Here is a 22787-nt window from a genome sequence, read left to right as displayed (position 1 = left end):
TAAAATATCATCCATTTGAGACACAATAAATGACATTTCCCTGCCCCCTCCAATCCCACAGGATTGAGTCCTTGTGACTTTCTTCTCCCTTAGGGCACAGGCCTTCCTTGAAGTTTTCAAGACAGGGTAAACAGATTTCAAACATGCATAGAGGTGACATATTACCACAGGAAACCGTTGAGGCCACAATTTTAAAAATTACAATTTTATTAAATAGCAGAGAGTTGCCAGCCGGTGGTGTAGTGGCATCAGCATTGAACTTTGAGGCGAATGGTCTTGAGTTAGTCTCGGGCCGGCTCCTTGCACACTTTCCATCTGTGCTGGGTTGAGAGTCTGAGCTAGTAACTCAGCCTGGTTAAAAAAAAAAGTCACATGCTACAGAAATGGCAAAAATGCTGCCCGATGCGCCACAAGGCATGAAAAGGAACAAAAATGGCAGAGTAGGTTCCAAAGACAAAACAATCCACTCCTGCTAATTCTCCTCAAGGCTGGCAAAAATGGTAAGAATTCAGAAAGGAAATTAGACTGATTTAAGGACAGTAAATATACAGTATGGCTACACAAGAAGGAAAATGGAACAAATGGCTTTACAGATAGACAGCATAAATTCATCGGGCAGTGGCCTCTTTTTTGGCCACATTGAATAGGATATTTACTCTCATTAAGCTGTGTCTGACAGTTTGCAACATGCACCATGGACAACAATGTAGTTCCAAGGGCACTCAGGCCATTCCTAGCAAAGTGTTTCTCTGGTCCTACACAGTTTACATTAGTCCATCTCTTCATTCTCAACAAGTTATCCCCCAATAATTCATAGTATCGTGCATCAACCTTTTAGCACTTCTACCTTTCTTGTTCAATTGCTTTGTTATGCCCTGTGTACTTGACAGTAGCATATTCATGTTGGTCCTTTGCTGTTGTTCCTCTCCACGCCTTGTGGCGCATCTTGCAGCAATCTTGCTGTGTCTTTAGCACCTTTCTGTTTTTTTACAAGGCTGAGTTGTGAGCACAACGCTCAAACCAGCATGGATGCCAGCTGGATTCGAATGCGAGGGACCACTCACCTCAAAGTCCAGTGTGAATGACACTGTAGCACCAACCGGCTTATGTTGGTCCTTTACAAACCTACATTTTGAACCAAAGCACCAATGTACAATGGTTTCTGGACCATTTCCAGGCAGTGTTCTTTTTTTTCATACATATTATATACATATATATATATATATATATATATACACACACACATATACACATACACACACACATATACACATACACACACACATATACACATACACACACACACATATATATATATATATATATACACACACACACACACACACACACACACACACATATACACACACACACACACACATATATACACACACACACACACACATATATACACATACACACACACACATATAAGGGAAAACCTCAACCCACACTGTTCTTAGCCAGAAATCAATTGTCATTACAGTGAGATCAACTAACAAGCTACAAATGAAAACTCAAGATTAGTCAAAGCCAACACACAATCATTGATAATATTAAGTTAAAACTGCATTATGGTAGTACTACAATCCACATTAATGTACTATTTAAGTACTATTAACTTTGAACATTTCTAGAGTGAGTGAGCCAAGAATTTGAGCATAAAGGAAGGAGTACATTGAGATGCTAAGAACATGTACAAACGTTTTTATTTAATCACGCAGGAGGAGTTACAAATGGAAATATTTCACAGAGCTCATACAACAAAAAAAAACACATTTTCCCCTTACATCTGCCACACTGATCCACGACGTGCTCACCAGCAGTAAGACTAAATGGTGATACATTATATTAGTTTAAAAACTTTACACAACTTTTGTCCCCTTTACAAAAAAAAGTCACAGTCAAGTATTACTTGCATTAAAAAAGAAAAATTACAAAGGAAAAGTAATGTGTCCAAATTCAACACTGCCCATAATGCAAAAAAAATCTGTGACCGATTTCTTCTCTTAAAGGATTTCAAAAGATGTCTATTCCCTCTTGTTATAAGAGTTGTCGCTGCCTGAAAAACAGAAGGGATAACCATGGGGTTAAGCCTTTACCTCAGCTTTATAAAAGCAGATACTAACCATGTGAAGTACTGGGCTGGCCGAGACATGTTTACTGTTTTACCAATATTTAAGTAGCGGAAAGAATTAGTTTGATGAGCAAAACTATATTTTGTTTGATTGGTAGTTATCTTCAAAGGAATTACCCAAGTCTTCCATGCTCTCGGGCCCAGCCTTCAGTTGTTAAGCCAACTGCATTTACAATATATTAATATAATCACACACTGCAGATGCTGTAAAAATATACAAGTCCATTAACATTACATTCATCAGTCACGCATCACTACTGAGCTATAGAAAGAAAAAAGCAAGCATTATTTAGCGATTGATAGTACATTACCAAATTACACACTACTAAAAGAAAGCACAACTTGTAAGAACGGCTTTATCCATTGAAGAAACAGGAGGTCATGGCTATATTACCACTTAACTTGAGCCTGTAAAGAAAATATGACTACATAATTTTATCTAAAAAAAGGAAAAACAATGTCTGCGTGAATGAAAGTGTATAATTAGAGTTTTTTTTTAAACTGTCTTTAATCTTTATGGTGAGACAGAAGGTTGGAAGAGACCATACCACAGGGCATCTCGAATTCTGTCCACAATGTGCAGGCTTGTACGAATCGTGTGGTCATGGTGACATGGCCTGCAATGAAGTTCCCACTGGCAGGTACAAACATAACGGTACAAGTCAGAATTAGACTGGTAGAATTCTTATCAGGTTGTTGCTCTGATGTTCTTAAAACCCATTATGGTACATTACCTGAGATCTTTTACTCATTAAGTGTTCAAATATCTCTAGGTTATCCTTACACAATTTACTGCTGAAAATATTTATGCAAAAATTCAAAAAGAGCTAAATGGGAGTAAGAGTAAAAAGTTATACCCATATTTAATGTTTAGAATAATATACTATATATCTGCAGCATAAAGATAAACAATTAATAAATTTACATTATATTAAGCACAGAAATTAAAGAGCTAGTTCAATCTGGAGACAAAGTCAAGGTTGATACTACATGCAAAAATAGATAACTCACAATGTGATAACCACTGCCCATTTCACAAGTCTGCAGTTTAACTTTTAGCTTGTCCAGTGAAATGTTTTTCTAAAAAAAAACTTACATTATTTCAATTAAATATCATTTAGGCTCTACTGATTCCAAACAGTTCTGTATGGAGCAGTATACAAAGCCAAATTAGGTCAGAGATAACCATAAAGAGGCAATGAATTGGAAAATGGTATAATGTCCTTTCCTTCCCTAACCAACTCTCACTGCTGAGCAGAATTCACTACCCGAGTAAAATTTATAAATTTCACTTAGGCCCACAGACTGTCTGTGAAAAAGAATCATGAAACATTTTAATAGTATTTTAAAATCTGCTACAATTCACTAAGGTGGATTTCTGTTTTTGCAAACCAGTGGTTAATTTCACATGATCTTTAATAAAAAAAAACTTTTAATCTCTCAGAAAAGATCATTCTTAGCATTCCACTAAATAGATCAGAGGCACTTATGGCACAGAAGGAAGCCACAAGACTTCTGTCTGTGCAGAATGAAGAACTCTTCAACCTATGTTCACACCACCTTTTCAGGGAGAGAGCTTATAACTAAAGCTACCATCTTCTCACAACCAATACATCTGACAACTTGGAATCTGTGTGCTTTCTTTACTGATCTTGGATAGCAATCATGCTCATTTTACATGGCTTCATGAAGGATACAGTAGTTTTAAAGGCTCTAAAGTGGACGATGGTAATGTAAAACTTGAGGCAAATGATAGCCAATAAAAATTTATATTACAGATACTATTATGCATGCTTAGATCAGTAAAAAGTGAAGATCTCAGATGAACTAATCTTTTTAAAAAAATTATTTTAGGGCATCTGCTACAGGGTTAAAACAAGGCAACTTCATGAAAATTGAACCAGCTTTTTAATTCTAAATGTGCAAACTGGCCTCAAAAACCCAAGAAACACAGCTTACCTTGTTCCTGGAGAGCTTCGGAACAGCCAAGTCATCTAATAAGGCCTATACTGAGTTTGGCCACTTCCTCCTCTCCTCGGAGCTTTACCATAGGTGCCTGGTTGACCTGAAAATAAAATTAGTTGAAGAAAAGGATTCGTCAACTCTCACGCCGTTGACCACCTTTTGAACTAAACTGCTGTTCAGCCAAAACTTTTGCCGGAGTGTCAGTTTGGCTCAGATGGTGGCAACCTCATCTCTGTTAAGGAACCAGTGAGTTCCAAGCTCCTACTCAGACTTGGAATGCAAAAAGAACCCAGGTCTTGGCCTAGAGCGTTGACTATTTACTCTTTTCCAAAGATGCTGCCTGGCCTGCTAAGTTCCTCCAGCATTTTGTGTGTATTGCTTTGAATTTCCAGTATCTGCTGATTTTCTTATAGTTGGAATGCAAAATCCAGGATTTCCATCACAGCACTGATTAATGCAATGAGGTACTATACTAGCAGGAAAGATACTGGCATGAATATAAAATTGGCTGACTGCAGAAGGTAAAAAGTGGGAATAAAGGGAGCCTTCTCTGTTTGGCTGCTGGTGACTAGTGGTGGTTCTTTCCACTTTATATGTCAATTATTTGGTTGACAGAATAGATGGCTTTCTAGCCAAGTCTGCAGATAACACGAAGATAGGTGGAGGGTCAGGTAGTGGTGAGGAAGCAGAGTCTGCAGAAGGACTTAGATGAGGAGAATGGGCAAAGAAGAGGCAGATGCAACATTGAATAGGGAAGTATGTAATCATGCACATTGTTAGAAGGAATAAAGGGATAGACTATTTCCTAAACAGGGGGCAGATTCAGAAATTAGATGTGCAAAAGGACTTGGGAGTTCTCTTGCAGGATTCCCTAGATTAAATTGCAGGTTGAGTCAGTGGCAAGGGAGGCAAGTGCAACGTCAGCATTAATTTTGAGAAGACTAGAATATACAGTGTCTTGAAAAAATATTTAGCTGCCACAACTATTTTCACATTTTACTGTCTCATTTTCGAAATTTAAAATATACTTAAGTAGGATTTCTGAGCAAATCTACAAAACATTGTGCATGTCAAATCAAAAGAAAAATTCCAAAATCTGTCAACAATTTACTAAAAAACAAAAACTGAGGCTGAATAAGTATGCATCGCCTTTGTAATTATTACACTAACTTTCCTCAGTGCAATACTGTATATTACCTTACAAACTCACCCAACTTGTAGATGTAGAACATTGAAGGATCACTTGAATAAATACCCCTCTCCCTGTCAGACCAACCCAAAATGACAACTAAAGAGCATTCAAGACAAGTCAGGGAAATGATAATAGAGAAGCACAAATCTGGGGAAGGGTACAAAACCATCCTAAAGGCACTGAATATGCCTCAGAGTTCAGTGTAGTCCATTGAGAAAAAGTGGAAAAAATATGAAACCACAGTCACATTGTCTAGGTCAGGCCGCCAGAGAATAATGGCACTTGTAAGAGGAATTACTGTGATTTCAACAGCCATTCCGAGTGAGCTGCACAAGTCAGTGGCTGCAATTGGAGATGAAGCTCATGGTTCCACAATTTCCAAGGCCCTGCACAAAAACTGTTTTTATGTAAGAGCAGCAAGGAAGAAGTCCTGACTATAAAAAAAATGTATATCCTTGCAAATTGTCACTTAGAAAAAACTGTAAAGATGTGGAAGAAGGTCTTATGTTTGGGTGAGAGTAAAGTGGAACTTGTTGGCCTCAAAACTAAGTGGTACATGTGGCGTAAATCTAACATTGTGCATCAGCCAGCTAACACCATCCTTACTATAAAGTATGGTGGTGGTAACATCATGCTACGGGGATGCTTTTCACCAGCAGGAAGTGGAAACCTGGTCGGGACTGATGGGAAGATCAATGTTGCTAAATACAGAGAGATCCTGGATTAAAAACCTGCTAGCCTCTGCCAGAAAGCTTAAACTAGGGTGGAAGTTCATCTTTCAGCAGGAGAATGATCCAAAACACCCTGCCAGAGCAACCGTGGAATAGCTTCAAATAAAGAAAACTTTTGGCCTTAAGTGGTCCAGTCAGAGTCCTAACCTCAACTTGATCAAACATCTCTGGGCAAGATCTCAACATTGCTGTCCACCGCCAATCCCCAACTATCCTGGCACAGCTTGAGCAATTTTGCAAGGAGGAATGGGTAAATCTTGCTCCATCACATTGTGCAAAAGTTAGTAGAGTCTTATCCAAAAGGACTACCGACTGTAAAAGCTGTGAGAGGTGGTTCAGCAAGTCCTGAGCAAAGGAGGATAAATACCATTGAACTGCTGACATTCCAACTGGAATTTTTAGTTTTACATGCTTTATATTTTTCCCTGTCTTTTGAGCCCAGTGAAAGAAAGGAGCACATGATTCACAAATAAAAATTCTCAATTAAACTGATCAAAATCCCTGGCTGTAATAATCATTTATGTGAACGAAGAGTTGGGATGAATACTTTTTCCAAGGCACTGTAACAGCAACAATGTAATGCTGAAGCTTTATAACGTATTGGTTAGACTGCATTTGGAGTATCGTAAGCAGTTTTAGGCCCCTTATCTAACAAAATTGGAGATACACGAGAATGATTCTGGGAATGAAAGGGATAACTTAGAAGAGTTTGATGGTTCTTGGCCTGTACTCGCTGGAGTTTAGAAAAATAGGTGAGGGGAGAAGAGGGCATTTCATTGAAACTCATCTAATATTGAAAGGCATGGATAGTGGGTGTGGAGGGAAGATTTCCAATGATGGTGGATTCTAAGACCAGAGGGCACAGTGTCAGAATAGAGGAATGCCTCTATAGAATGGTGATGAGGAATTTCTTTAGCTACAGGGTGGTGAATCTGTGGAATTCACTGCCACAGACAGCTGCAGAGACCAAGTAATAGGGTATATTTAAAAGAGCAAATGACAGGTTCTCGATTAGCAAGGGCACCAAAGGTCATGAGGAGAAGGTAGGAGAATGGGGTTGAAAGGGATAATAGCTCAGCCATGATGGAATGACAGAGCAGACTTAATGGACTGAATGGCCTAATACTGCTCCTAATCTTATGGTATGTTAAACAGAGGGGTTGTATAATCGAAAAGGAATCTCTTGTACTATTGCAAGAAACAGGAAGCTAATATACACTCAACTGCACACAAACAAATCACTGCCATTTTTATTGCTGTTGATGGCATGCTATGTGTAAAGTGGTTGACAACTTGCCTATACAATGGAAAAGTTGGCTGCCTTTTGGACAGAGAAATTACATTACATAACATTCTTTGAAATCTTTTTTATTGACACACACAATTTGCAACTTTCCAAACAACTAGACAGGTTTTGAAAAGGGCAGAGTTGTATTCAACTTTTATTCCTTTTTTCATATACAGTACCAGGTTTTTATTGTGTCATAAGTTCCATTTACACTTAACAGACTAGAGATACCAGTCTTTCCTGATCACACAGAATGATAGACCAAACTCAAATTCCCCTCAGATTAAATTTGCATACATTCTATCCAGTATCAGCGCAACCTGAAAGTTTATTTCAAATATAAGTACTTAATCTACTACCACTTTAATCAACAAAATAGTGCTGACCTCAGGCACTTCCACTTAAACCAAATTTTACTTCAAGATATTCTTCCAACCAATATCCTCTAGCCTTTGCTGTTTTCAGAAGGTGCAAAGATACCACTGGATATGTTAATTCCAATGTACTGCTCTGCCAGAGCATCACAAGCCACCTTCTTAAGGTAAAGGTTTATTCTATTTAAATAAACCTGCCGAAAACAGGCAGATATCATCCGGTCAACAATGAAGGGGATTCTACTGTAATCTGAAGATAGCATACTCTTCTTGTGGGAGCATAACTAAGGCCATCGCAGCATTTCACTACACAGATATTCTGGGATTCTACCATCTCAAAAAATTACTTTGTGGTATGAAAAGGCACTGTTGCAAAATAGGGAAGACCATTGCTAGAATACTACAGATTTTCAAAGACACAGGATGCTAACAAAGAAATACATACTGGGGCCTAAAAGGGTATAGAAGAGAGGGCATTAAGCTCCCTTGTTACTTATCAATTCCACAGGAATCAATACTCACTACCTTAATGAAGTTACTGTTCTAATGTGAGCTGAGACTCAGCATGCTAACATAATTTACAGGGAGAAGGCAGAGAATGGGGTTGACAGCAATAATAAATCAGCCATGATTGAATGCTGGAGTAGACACAATGAGCCAAATGGCCTAATTCTGCTCCCATGTCTTATGATCTAATGAATGGACCAAAACCCAATCTTCTCAACTACCGACAAGTAAATGTCCATAAAAGGATCCAATAAATAGTGAGCCTAGGTGAAAATCCTGCATCATAACTTTTCTCTGACCAAGGAAATGTTTCAACCAATCTAACTTGAACACACCAGCAATGGCTTATTGGGTCAATTGTGCACCTCAGAATTCAAGTTGTAGTTCAAGCCTAAGGACTTGAGCACAAAAATTTAGGATGACACTCCAATGCAGTAAGTACATTATCCTGTCAGAGGCACTGTCTCTGACATCAAATATTAAAGATTAAATAAAAAGATTCTTTATTTGATACATGTACATCAAAACATGCAATGAAATATATCGTTTGCATCAATGGCCAAAACAGCCCAACCATGTGCTAGGGCAGCCTTCAAGTGTCAACATCGTATGCCCACAACTTACTAACTCTAAGCTGTAAATCTATGGAATGTGGAAGGAAACTAGAGAATGTCCTTACAGACAGTGGCGAGAATTGAAACCACAATATTCCAAGCACTGACTCTGCAAAATGTTATGCTCACTACTAGGCGAGGAGAGCTGGGAAAGAGCCAGAGGCCCAATTGCAGCTGTAACACCCTGGATAAGATTTTTACTGCTATGCTGCAGATGTTTCATTGTAGCAGTTCTGTAAGAGCAGTCTGTTTTGCTTTTAGCATGTTTGGGTTTGAGCTAATGAAGGGCTACGTTGCTCAACTGAGAAATGTCATGTCAGCCAATTAGGATGATAGAATTGGGGGAAGGTTCTAGAGAACGTTGGGCAGAGAAGTTTTTGTGACGAGACACTGGTGTGGGTTAAGGTTTTTTTGGGTGGGAGCTGGGAAAAGACAGGAAGGAAGATGGCTGAGGATTCCGTCCCTGTTGCACAAGGATCATTCTGCACATGAATGGCTTCAAGGAGGAAGGACCAATACACCTGTGGGGAAGTCTGTTTGTTTGAGTTGGATTTTGAGTGAGATTTGGAAGGTGGTATGAGCTTTCATGCAAGCCATGGGTCCAGCTTGCAAGTTACAGACAACTAAGATGAGTTTTGACTTGTGTGCACATTTGGACTGGGTTAACTAATGGGCTCCTTATTTTTTTTTCTTTTCTTTTTCATACTAACTGTTCAATAATACTGAGATTTGTAAATATACTTTCTTTATAATCATATGCAGTGTACAACCAGTTATTTCTTGCTGACGACTAATTGCACGGGGGCAGTATTTGCACAGATTGGGGTTCGGTTGGTTGAGACATCCCAACTTCCCAGTTTTGGTGGGACTGAAATCATACTGACCCTAGATAAACGGAATTTGACAAAGGTAGTTTTCTCACAGTTGAGTCTAGTGGCTGTTAATGAGGGGCTAACGAGCTGCATCTCTAGAGAAGCTCACTAAAAAAGTGTTTCATTGCCAATACTTAATATTCCTCAACAAACATATTAAATAGATGATAGAGTTATTAAACGTATTGCTGTTTTTGAAGTACTGCTGTACACAAATTGGTAGATATTTACACTTTGGCAGAAATTTACTGAGTTAACCATCGCAGTAGTGCAGTAAAGGTGATGCCATTACAGTTCGGGGCATCGGAGTTTGAAATTCAAACCCAGTGTCCTCTGTAAGGAGCTTGTATGTCCTCCCCGTGGATGCGTGGGTTTCCACCGAGTGCTCCAGTTTCCTCCCATTGTCCAAAGACGCACCAGTTTGCAGGTTAATTGTTCATTGCTAATCGTCCCGTAATTAGGCTAGGGTTAACTCGGTGGGTTGCTGGGTGGTGCAGCTCAAAGGACAGCTAAGTGCTATTCCATGCTGTATTGAATAAAATAAAATTTTACAACAGTATCTTACTGAAATGAGCATTTCATTGTTTGCAGATTGTTTAGGGTGTGATGTGGTTATGAAAACTCAGTTATTTAAATTTTTATTTTACACCTACCACCACCCAAATGCAGATCATCTAATACCAGAGTTTGAAAATCCAATTGCCTCCCTAGTAAGCCATTAGCCAGGCAACAATGTCTGGGGTAAAACTACATACTTTCTAGGTTTCTCCACACCATGTAAAGACTATAGGTAGATGTGTGACTCACTATTAAAGAGAGACAAAGCAAGTCTCTCTCCATTTTGCAATGCTTTTTGAAAATCTTTCTCCAAAACAGATTAACCAAGATCAGCAACTCAGCAGACTAACAGAATGAGGGGCTACTTACTGGACTTTGTCTAGTAAACTATTGAGAATTGACTCCTGGTCTCTGAAACTTACTGTTATAATCACCATATCCCTGTCCATAACCATAATAGCCATAGTTGTATGCTGGGTAGTCATAGCCACTATATCCACCATAATTCTGGTTATAGCCATAGTTATAATTTCCATAACTTGGGTTCCAATAGTTACTGTTGTAGCTTTGGCCCCAGGTCTGACTTTGTCCTAGAAAGGGAAAACAAAAATTATTAGCATTCAAAGTGGACTCAAATTGTCAATTGCAGCACCAACCATTTTATTTAATCCTTACTACAGCAATCCGTTTACCCCATGCTCAACTACAGTTGTGAATAAGGTGGACGAATAACAAAAAGTTACGAAAGCAAATAAAATTATGAAAGCACAAGAGTTATAGATCTGTTCACTTCAACAGATAAATGACCCATCCTGCAAATGTTCATGGAATTCTGTTCAAACTTAAGATGGCACAGGCAATCATATTTCCCCATTAACAGCATGTAGGATCAATCTGAAGACACGAATTGTACTCTAAATGCAAGCCTCATCTTTATCTAAACATTTCATCAGCGGCTCTTTTAGCCAAGTGATCTTTTGGTTGGGGGGGGGGGGGGGAATGCATTGACTGCAAAGGTGGTAGCCATGCCCACCAGTATCGCTAATTGAGATAAATAAATTTGTATTTCATGACCCAATGATACCTTGTTTTGCGTTGGAGGCATGCTCACAGGCACAAGAGCAGTGATGGAATCAGCATCAAGTTATTATAGCATTACATTGAAAATGATGTGTTATTGACAGCATGCCTTCCTCTCACTTTGGTGCATCAAGCACCTGCCACAAACTATCACTCTTCCTATCATTGTGTACTGCTCTACTGGGAACCTGGTGCTTTCGGTGGGCACTCCAGCAAAAATGAATTGGCCACACATCAGCATGGAGAGGTTGTTATTCCCCTTCCTATCACTACCTACTACTCTGCCGGGTACCTGGTGCTTTCTATTGGTGCAGCCACAGATATGAAATGCCCAAGGTTCAGTGTGTAGAGGCTGGTGTTGGGCAAATAGCACAACTGCTCACTGACAATTCAAAACTCTTCACAGGGCTAAGGGCTGCACTCAAGCCAGTACAGCAAATCTAGCCTTAATCCATGCATTGACAGAATGTTTAGATTTTATAGGCTCTTAAAAGTATATACTTCATACTTGTTAGATGTGACAGAAGTTGCTGTCATTCCAACCATCAATTCCCCACCCCCACCAAGGTTTGGCTGCACAGCTCTCCCAGGCCATGGTAAAAAGCTCAATGGCCAGCAGACATTACAAAATTTGCCTAGGCTGGCGAGAGTTATACAGGTATGGAATAAATGCAATGATCACTTCCTGCTAGATCACTACCCTCCATACATTATACCTCCACTACCTCGTCCTCTTCCAGTGAATCCACCTCTGCCTCCCCACTGTTGTTGCTGGTAGACTTCCTTTGGCTGGGCCAATTTGATTTCAACCTTTTAAAAAAAAACATAACAGCAATTGAATGTTTGAATATTGTCTAGAAATAACATTATATGAAAGCTTATTTCAATTATGAATGGGATATACAGTATAAAAAATAATTGAGATTTTAATTTATCCTTGATTGACAAAGTATTAATATGGCATATGCATAACCAGCATTTATTACCTAATGCAGGCAAGTAGGAATAGTGTAGGCCAAAGGGCACACTTCTATGCTGTACGATGACTAATTACCAATAATATAAAAAAAATTTACCATACCTTGCTTGTTCCAACATCATGAAACTTTTTCTCCATAATTGTCTTCACTGGGTTGTCCTCTTTGAATGTAATAAAGCAGAATCCTCTCCTTTTGTTGGTCTTTGTGTCCATGGGAAGTTCAATGGATTCAATCTAAGGAATAAGATCATTATATTTTCTAAATTTCTCAGGGAAAGCAACTTTATTGTTCCCTTAGTGATTTTGTTCTAGATTCCTTCACATCACTGACAATATTGGTCCAAAACAAACTTTCGGACATACTTTCCTTCTGCCTTTTGGAATTATTTTCAAATCCCTCAACCAATTTTTTAAATCCACAATATATTTTCTTCCCCCTTTTCTGCGCCCCTCCAATCATTTACAAGCCACCATCTTAACAACACCCCCACCCCTCCTAACTAGCTCTCCCTACCCATTATGACACTTCATCCAGTTCCACCAACCTGTCTAATTCCTCCTCACTTCTAGGTACTGGTCATTTCCTCTGAATATCTCAGCCTGAAATATCGACCATCCTCTTGCATATGCTGCTTGGCCCACTGAGGTATTCCAGCAGTTTGTTCCTTTTTTTTATGCATAACATTGATTTCAACGAGTAGAACAATCACCTGACTTACTTCACTCATAATAAGCTGGAAAATGAAAGAACCTGGCTCTACATTCACGTGGGAACAGGGTATCTTAACCCAAAATGAGTGTCTATCTACAGTATTATAACCTACTACCTATGTGCATATAAACTCCTATCTATAACCAAATTCAGCTGGCAGACTATGCCCCACCTCCTATGCTCATGACAACAATGAAAGCAGTTTTCAACAAAAACCAAGATTCAAACTGTATTTTGCAAAGAAACATGCACATTATCAGATAATCACCAAAGCCCCAGTAACAGCAAAGAACTGGCAAAAGTGATTAGCTGGAAAAAGGTTAATGTAGAAATACCATCAATAATATCTTCTTGGACACAAATTATGTAGACACAGGTTTCCAATCCAGGTTAATTTGTGAACCCTGATACATTTATGGTAAAAAGAGATTTATGTACCTCTGAGTACAAACAAGGATCTTACCTCTCCAAAAGTTCCAAAGTATTCTCTCACTTTTTCTTCTGGACAGTCAGGATCCAACCCACCCACAAAGATTTTCTTGATCTGCTCCTTGCCTTTCATAGCTTGTGCTCTCTTGGGATCAATAACTCTTCCATCAAGTTTGTGTTCTTTATCTAATACCTGAATGTTAAAACAAAAGATTGATCTATAATACTTTTGTTAAATTAGTGTTGTTGTATAAGTTTATTTAAACCAGCAAATGAAATTAATTTACATGTATATTCTTTAAGTTCTGAAATCCCTGGAAAAAGTTATTATAAAGGAAATTCTTTCTATAAGATTAACTTTATCACATGTACATTGAAACAGTGAATTGCATAATTTACAATGAGTGCAGATTGTGCAAGTATAGTCACACTTCCAGCACCAACATGGCATGTCCACAGCTCATTCAACGCTAACCCTATGCCATTGGAATGAGAGGGGAAATCAGAGCACCCTGAGGAAACCCATGCAATCATGGGAAAAACATACAAACTCCTTACAGACAATGGAGGGAATTGAGCCCAATCTTACAGCTGGTGCTGTAAAGCACTGCACTACCCACTACAACGAATACTGTGAATATTCAATAACCCTCATCTTCCCTCCTTAAATCACGTACTCTGTCCTGCATGCAACCTTTTATAATAAACAAAACCAATGCTCAACTTATGGACACCCCATATATAGAAGCAAGCTTTTAGGAGACCACCAGGATGAATTTTCCAGTTCCAAGTTATCTGCTGCCAGGAATGGGACATTTCTGCATGCTTTCTCTAACACCACACCCCGGCACCCCATGAGCAAACTTATTCGCCTCACTCAATGAATCAGCGAGGCCACTGGTAACTGTTCTTCCTCTGCCTTAGCATTCTCCCACCACAGCTGGTTCTGCGACCCTTTCATGCACAGTTTCCTATTAGAAACAGTTCAAGAACCCTGTGATATCCTGGAGACTGCCTATAGATACTTATTCCACTCTGAACTTTTTACTTTTATCAGAATCCTCTACAAACCCCATATCCCTCTTAAAAATTTATTAATCTTTATCCTCAAATATATTGAGTGACATAGCTCAGTCTTCCTGAATAAACTCCAAAGATTTTCACAATCTTATAGGTAAAGAAATTTCTTGTCTCCGTCCTATTCTGAGACTCCCAGATCTCCAAAGGAACCATCAACTCCGCATCTACTTATGAAATATTATAAGAATTTTGAATGTTTCAATCACAGCAGCTCCCATTCAGTTAAAACTTGAGTGTATAGGCCCCATCCACTTAATTATCCACATATAACAGACCAATTTTGTGTCTCACTGTTAAACTTTCCCTATGGCAAATATGTGCTTTCTCGCACAGAGGGTTGGAGCGGACAGATTTGCACGTAATATTCTCAATCTGGATGAGCCAGGAATTCAACTGAAGGAAAACATTTCTACTCTTGTATTTAACTTCTCTTGCAAGAAAGACCCACATGTCATTTGACTTCCTAATTTCTTGTACAACCCCTTTCAGTGATTCATGCAAAGGGACAACCAAATTCTGAACAAAACCTTTCAACCTTCCACTCACTAGCGTTTTTTTTCCAAGATACATACATCTAATAAAAATTCTTCCTTCTAGAGACCAATATCCCTTTTAAGATAATTGAAGGCACGTGATATTAACTTGGACTCTAATTTGTTCTTACATATATATTCACACAGCTGTCCAAACAGTGCCACAACCTAGCATACACATAATAAGCTGTCAATTTGCCATCCACTCCATTAGTTTTTGCATTAAAACTACTGAAATTCAGTCATATTATTTTAGTACACAGTTATAAAACTATTTAATTCTTCACAATCAATTTTGACCCCTTCGATTCTGAAGCTCTTGGTTGCTCAAGTATTCAAAGTACAGGGACAGCTACAGCATGCCAGTCAACTGACTGAGCAGACATGTCAAATTCATGCAAGTCTGGTTTCTGACATTGCCTAGGCTGCCATATTATTTGTGCATGGATGGCCATCACAAATGATTAAACCCATCTGTACAAGTAGTAAGCAATTAACCTTAAGAAATCCCATAAAATAACTGGCAATACTACCCAGAAATCTGTTTTAAAGCTAGCCTGATGTAAGCAACAACACTGCAGAACAAATAAATTAAATTTCCCCAGTGTTGAGGGGACAATCAGTATAAGCGCTTTCACCACTGAACTGGTAGTTTCAGATTAACTTCTGATTTCCAAGGTAAACTTTATGAAAGGCTTGCTACTACACTAATTTGTCACTATTTAAAATTCTAGATCATTTTCAAATCTCACACACTGTTTCACACTTGAGCGGAAATATATAACTCTAAACATGCCTTTTTTTTAAAAAAAAATGAAGATACAATTCATCTTGGTTTCGATGTATTCAAGTGTCTCAGCTTTATGGCAGTTTGAGGATTTTATCCTCCAGCCTTTCTGGGCATTAAATATCAACAGCAACATGCCAGAGGACAACTCTAGATTTAAGAATAAGAAAATTAATTTGTAATTCTTCACTGCCAGGCCTAAATGAGAGCATCTTCTCAGAACCACCAACTGTGAGGTATCAATTTATCACAACTTTCACATCCCAAAGGCTAGATACTTCAATACACTTATCAAGAACAGACTGATGTGTTTTGGTAACAGAAACTCATCCTGATGCAGGTTCCTGGCCCAAAATGTCAGCCATTTTTGCCACCAGAGATGCTGCTTGGCTCCTTGAATTCCTCCAACAGTTTGTTTCTTGTTCCAGATTCTAGCATCTCCAACCTTTATATTCATGTTTTCAGATATATGACTCTGTTATAATCTGTATTAATAACTGATGAAGGAATCACAGTCCCAGTACTAAATAATTACTGTTCATCAACTTGAAAACTACTTCCAGTTCTTTACATGTTACTACTTCCAGTTGTTAACCAAACCTCCAACAGTACTCAACTCCACAAGTCCTTATCTTGTGCAGATAACTAAAGGGGCATCCTATCATATGCAGGAAGTTACAATACAGGTATCATAAGTAATTAAGGCAAATGGAATTGATCTTTATTGGTCAATGGAATAAAAATGGAGGGAATAAAAAAGGAAACAATACTCTATCCAAATATATTCCCAAGTTCCCCTTCACACTTAGATCTTTGTTCCACTTAGTTCTTCAAAAGAACTAATAGGTTAAACAAAACATCCTTTTCATAAAAACACTGCTTTGTTATCACTTAACAATGACTTCTAGACATTAGTTGATGCAATAATTACTTCTTGAATCTTGCTCTTCATAACTTGACTACCAACATGCACCATCATACTTGTGACAATACGAAATGCACTAGGATTATAGGCCAAAAAAGTCACAAAAAATGCAAAGAGAAAGTACATTTTCATGTAATTGGGCTTTTAGTGCAAACAAAATAGCTTCCAACATGATATTCCAAGGTGAACTTGAAAAAGGCCATACACTACATTAACTATATGGGGAAAAACATTTCATCAACTCTGTTGAGAAGTCATCTTATTTACATCATAGTTAATGGAATTCAGAAAGTAGGCTAAGTGCAGCCAAGCATTTGCTTAAAATTTTTATTTGACATCTTTATACATAAAACAACTGCCTTCCCTGTGTACAGCGAGTTACAAGATCCAAGCCAAGTTTCAAAGCTCAACTGAACCATAGCCTGAAGCAAACAGCACTCATGGAGGTTCTCACCATGGGACTTGCAAACAAGCTCCCTTGCTGCATTCAAAGGTAGATGTATCTCATAATCAGTCACCAGAAGCAGTGCTTTATAAAACCCCTCATCCTTTTTAACTTCAGAAGTATTAGATAAGCGTGGCTGTGAACTGGATGCTCCATAACACATACAAGATTTGCTTTAAAAAATGTGCAGCAATTAGCTCCTGAAATGTGAGGATATGCTTGGGGGTAAAAATCTGCCTCTTTAGTATAAACTTCTTTCACTGTGTTCAACTGATTCCCCCTTCCACCACTTTCATGTTTTGCATCCTTCTACAGAAAATTAAGGACAATGAAAATAAGCTTAAATACAGGTTACCGCAGTTAACCAATAAGTCAAAATGTTGATGGTAGAAGGAATAAAGTGCAGTATACAAATACCATACATTGCTATTGAGTTTCTTCAAGTCAAAACTGCATTGCAATAGTTCCCACCATTCGCCTTCACAATAAAACTTTGGCAAATAAAAGTAATATCAGCTTTCAAGACCTCAAGCGGACCACAACCTTGTCATGGTCTGGAAGTTTACGTGCCTCAATGACCCAGAGAGCTATGTTGGCTGGAGTCAGGGCTTTATGCTTTGGCTCTTGGCAGGGTCAACCATGCCAAACAGGTCAAAAGGTTGAAGCCAAACTAAGTGGCCCACTGGTCCTCCAGGTTCAGGGGTTCAGCTCAGGGCTAACAACCCTGACTGATAAAATAAAACTGTTATGGAAAACGCAATGAAGAATCCTTCTACATCTGAGTGCGACTGTACTCCCGAGTCTCGACCAGGTCCTTGCATGACTGCCAGTGAAAAACTGAGTAAGTTACTAACACAATGAGGAAGCCCTGAACTCCGTCTGAGATGGAGGATCTTCATTGCTGCCCTAAACGCCAGCAATGTAATGGGCCGTAAGTAATCAAGTTTTCAAGAACAATTAACATTTACAGCTCTTAACAAATATTTCCAGCTTTCCACCTTTTTAAAAACCTTCTTATTTTTCCTCTACTGGACCGCTTGCTTGGGTGAAGAGCTCCCTTCCCCAAGCTTCTTTCATTATGCTCCAAACACAATGGTAATGTTTGCGGCAGTAACACCATGATAAAATGGCATGCTTTTCAAGCTCCAATTTATAACCAAATATTATCTACAGTACTGTAATGTCTTAGGTATAATACTTTTGCACAGTACTGTAGTAATTTTATGTATTGCACTGTACTGCTGCTGGTAGAATATCATGATGTATGTGAACGACGCTAAACCTGATTCTGATTATGTGGGTCTCTATTGTTGACTGAGTGGGAAGGGGGCGGGGGGGGGGGATCATTGTTGGAAAAAGGGGAAAGGAGAGGGGATGGAGCGGGAAGCACCAGAGACTTTCTGTAATGGTCAATAAACCACGTTTAGAATCAAATGACCCTGCCTGATGTCTTAAGGCTGGGTGTGCCTGCATCCGCCCTCCACTCACCCCCAGCGTCCCTCCTCTGCTACTGCTCCCAACCACCCCCTCTGCACACCCCACTATCGCCACTCCCGATATCCTTTACTCCTGCCAGACTTACAAGCTCACTCTCTGTTCCACATTGTCAGATACAGTACTGTGCAAAGGTCTTAGGCACCCTAGCTATATAAATGTGCTTAAGACCCTTGCATTGTACTCTATATCAATGTGCAAGGGAGTGCAGTATCAACAAAGGTGCTTCCTCTCAAACCAACTTCAATGCTAGCATAGCTAAATCCTTCTCAACATTAGAACAATTCCCATTTATTCAACAAAAGCACATCATCTAGCAATGAACTCTGACTATGATGACACGATATACTGCCCTACAATGAATGCAGTGCAGATCCATCAGAATGGAATCAGGATAAGGACACACTACAACAGAGGTTCCCCACTTTTATGCCATGGATCAATACCATTAAGGAAGGGGTCCATGGACTCAGGTTGGGAACCACTGCACCACAAGGGCAGACTGCATAAATATCTTTATTCTCTCGAGCTTCTTGGCCCAGATTCCAGCATCTACAACCTCTTGTGCCTCCAACTTCGTACTCAAGTCTTCTGATACTTGACTAAGTTCATCAGTTATTAACATAGATAGCTACTGTTTACCAACTAAGAAATAACCCAGATGAGGTGTTCAAAATGAAGGAATTCAAAATAATTTGTAAAGAGACTAGAAGTGAGCAAGTATAATTATGGATCAAAATGTGGCTTGTAAGGAATAAAAATCACAAAAAAGTTTGACATGCAAAAGTAAATATTTTCTTCAGATGCAGATATCAAAGTCCACCAACATTTTCAACAAAAAATATTGTTAATGCACTTTAAGCCATACCACAGCAATATAATACAACAATCTATAAAGTTCTAATGCTGTATATTGTCATGTTCCAATACACACTGGTAAAAGCTAATTTCACAGAAAGCTTCAACCCAATTTACAGATATATTACTTACACCCCATGCAATAACTGACATGCAAAAACTACTAGCCAGAGTCCTTGAAGCAAATAACTCAATAAGTATACACTCAGTGGTCACTTTATCAGGTACAGGAGTGAAACTCATGGTGATCTTCTGCTGCTGTGGCCCATCCACTTGAAGGTTCGGTGTGTTGTGTGTTCAGAGATGCTCTTCTACACAACACTGTTGTAATGTGTGATTTTTTGAGTTACAGTCACCTTCCCGTCAGTTTGAACAAGTCTGTCCAATTGCCTACGATCTCTTATGAACAAATCACTTTTGCCCGCAGAATTGCCATTCACTAAGTGTTCCGCAAAACAAAAAATATTCAAGTTCAAGTTTAATTGTCATTCAACCATACATGAACACCCATGAATACAGCCAAACGAAACAGCATTACTCCAAAACACAGTACCACAGTCACGCACCACACAAAGCACATACTGTACAAGATATCAGTAAAATACAGTAATACAAAAAATATAGACCAAGACACTGAATCCATGGATGTTGCAGTCGAACACAATATGTAGTTTTCTGCCGAGTGAACACTGGGGGCAGCACTAACTCCAGCTTGGACGCCATGCCACACCGATTCTGATGCTTCTCTCTCCCGGACAGCTGTAAACAGGCAACACTGCAGCTTGAGGCCTAGTGCTCAGAGCTTCCCCGCTGTCTGCCAATAAATCAGTGAACTAGACTTGCAGCATTCCACTTTAACATGTCCAACAGGGTCCTGCGATCACAAGAAAAGTGACGAAGACTATCACTTGCCATTAGACTGCACACCTCCTTCGCGCACTGACACAGGCAGCAGACTATCCACACTGTCCAGTTTTTCTGCCAAAGAGCAACTCGCTGACAGAGTAGTCCTGCAGTACTTTAAGTTCTTAATGTCCAGCAGGGTCTTGCGATCATAAAGAAAACATTTTAAAATAGGACAATAACACCTCGGATTGACCCCATAGAAGCTGCAGTGATCAAACACATCATCACCATCATTCAGAACATTCTCTATAAAGTCTAGAGACTCCTGTGCATGAAATTCCCATGTAATACTCAAACCACCCCACCTGGCACCAATAGTCATGATCAAAATCACTTGGATCACATTTCTTCCCCCATGCTGATGTTTGCACTAAACAATTGAATCTTTTGACCATGTCAGCATGCTTTTATGTATTGAGTTGCTGCTACATGATTGGCTGATTGCACATTTGTAGGTGTACCTAGTGAGTGGCCACTGAGTGTATTTTACTCTATTTCCACCCCAAACAATCAAGCCCCTGGGACTAGAAATTCCAAAAGTCATAATTTTCAAGGTTAATCATACAAATTTTATTTGTGTCATTACCTCAAAAGACACTCTTTTCTTTGAAATAAAGATGAGGTACGTGAAGAGGGAAATACAAAATCATTGCATATCTATTGAGATTTAAATTCAGGATGTTTAAAAAGTTGGAATAAAGCTTGCATTCACTGATTATTTTTAAGGAAAATAAAATTAATATGTATTCAGAACCATAAGATTCAATTCCTAGGTCAGTGGCTCGTAGCCATTAAGTTGGCATTTCCAAAAAAGATTCTGTTGCCTGACTGCAGGATAATTTTGATGATTTCTATCTACTTCTCATGCAGAACTCTGGTTAACAAACCAAAGCTCAATACATGCACAAGAACAAAGACAAGAAGAATGCTTTAGCTGTATCTGAACAAGCTGAAGAGTCCAAAGAAAACACCTAGTGGTTCTGAGTAAACACCTGAGTGATTTGACATCTTTGCCCATGAGATCTTTTTAAAATAGTCAATATTCTGATAAATGTAGCACTTTTCCCTTGATATTCAGGCTCCATTGGGGTTGCAGCACTAAGAAGGTGCTGCATTGTTGAAGGCATTCTCTAGATCATCAATTCTTAACCAACTTTAGGTAGATAACGCAGATGATGGTAGCCAACTGAAGCAAGTTCCCTTGGTATTTCAGATATTTCTCTCAAGAACAATATCAGAATCATTCATCTCATTCTTTGTCGTACCCTGCATAGACCATCATGGCAGCTGTATATGGCCAAAACTTGAATGTATTTCAATACTTTGGATGCCCAATTACATGATGACAAAATAAGTTTAATATTACTTTCTCATACCCTGTAAAACTTGCACCCTACAAAAAGATCTGGTGAATAGGTGGTATGTGTTAAAATAAAATGTTAAGTCAATAGGGCAAACACCCAGGAGCACATAGTCTACCCACCACCTTAAGTAACGGCCACCATCTTCAGTAGATTCGAAGGGAGTAAGTAAAATGGAAACCAAAGAAAACTGCTGTTCAACCTTTTGCAGTGTCATAGTTCAATAGTTTTAAGAAGTCAGGTATCCTCATTTAACCTGAATGGAGTCAGGTTAAAACTGGCAGTGAATACCAAATCCTACCTTTTCTACACTTTCAGGATCTTTGAAGAGGATAAACCCAAATCCTCGCGAACGCCCAGTCACAGGATCCATTTTGATTACGCAGTCTACAATTTCTCCAAATTTAGAAAAGTAGTCCCTTAAATCTTTCTTGCTTGTTTCCCAGCTGAGTCCACCAATAAACATCTTCCTGCACAGTGACAATATAAAAAGAGGAAGTGCAAATCAGTTTTGAAAACAGTGCCAGTACAAGTTCATCATCTTAGGTCTAGTGGGGGAACAGCACTGCCAATACTGCTCATCTCCGCTACTCGCACTTAAATGCAACCTCAATCTTTGGCTTAAGGTAAATATCAAGTTTCTACCACCACTGTTGTGGGGACGAGGTAACATTACCCATATTACATTACTCAGAAAATCAGATGTCATTCAAACTCCAATGATACATGTTTGGCAAGAAATAATGAAAAAAAAAGGATGCTAAGCTTTCAAGTACTTTGCATCAAAAACTTAAATCATTATCTTAAGCCACCCAGGACATTGGATAATTTATGTAATAACAAGGCCAAGAAGACAAATTTACATCTGAGAATTTAAGTTAGGATGGCAAAAGCTTTGTACATTAGTGTGAACATCATTCACAGATTGTAAGCAATAACTGCAGTTGGTAGCCCAGTTTT

The 22787-nt window shown here is 38.9% G+C and overlaps 1 protein-coding gene across 3 annotated transcripts in view; it reads right to left on the bottom strand.

Annotated features, from left to right (window-relative positions):
* Positions 1 to 1675: 1675 nt before the first annotated feature.
* Positions 1676 to 22787, bottom strand: part of LOC134358392 (heterogeneous nuclear ribonucleoprotein D-like) — a 35867-nt gene continuing 14755 nt past the window's right edge. The window contains exons 2-9 of one of the 3 annotated variants that reach the window (XR_010020870.1): positions 22129 to 22297; positions 13473 to 13631; positions 12400 to 12531; positions 12035 to 12128; positions 10661 to 10828; positions 4097 to 4202; positions 2686 to 2771; positions 1676 to 2062 (exon numbers count right to left, since the gene is read on the bottom strand). Coding sequence is in view for 2 of the 3 variants with exons in the window: in XM_063070582.1 (XP_062926652.1) it covers positions 4132 to 4202; positions 10661 to 10828; positions 12035 to 12128; positions 12400 to 12531; positions 13473 to 13631; positions 22129 to 22297 (793 nt within the window). In the remaining variant the exon portion in view is untranslated. The remainder of the gene's footprint in view (positions 2063 to 2685; positions 2772 to 4096; positions 4203 to 10660; positions 10829 to 12034; positions 12129 to 12399; positions 12532 to 13472; positions 13632 to 22128; positions 22298 to 22787) is intronic. The other 2 variants (XM_063070582.1, XM_063070583.1) reach the window with 2 other exon arrangements.

The sequence above is a fragment of the Mobula hypostoma genome, chromosome 18 (genome assembly GCF_963921235.1).
Source record: "Mobula hypostoma chromosome 18, sMobHyp1.1, whole genome shotgun sequence".
NCBI classification, from domain to species: domain Eukaryota; kingdom Metazoa; phylum Chordata; class Chondrichthyes; order Myliobatiformes; family Myliobatidae; genus Mobula; species Mobula hypostoma.
The sequence above is the reverse complement of the archived record's forward strand: the minus strand, read 5'-3'. Positions and strand labels throughout refer to the sequence as shown.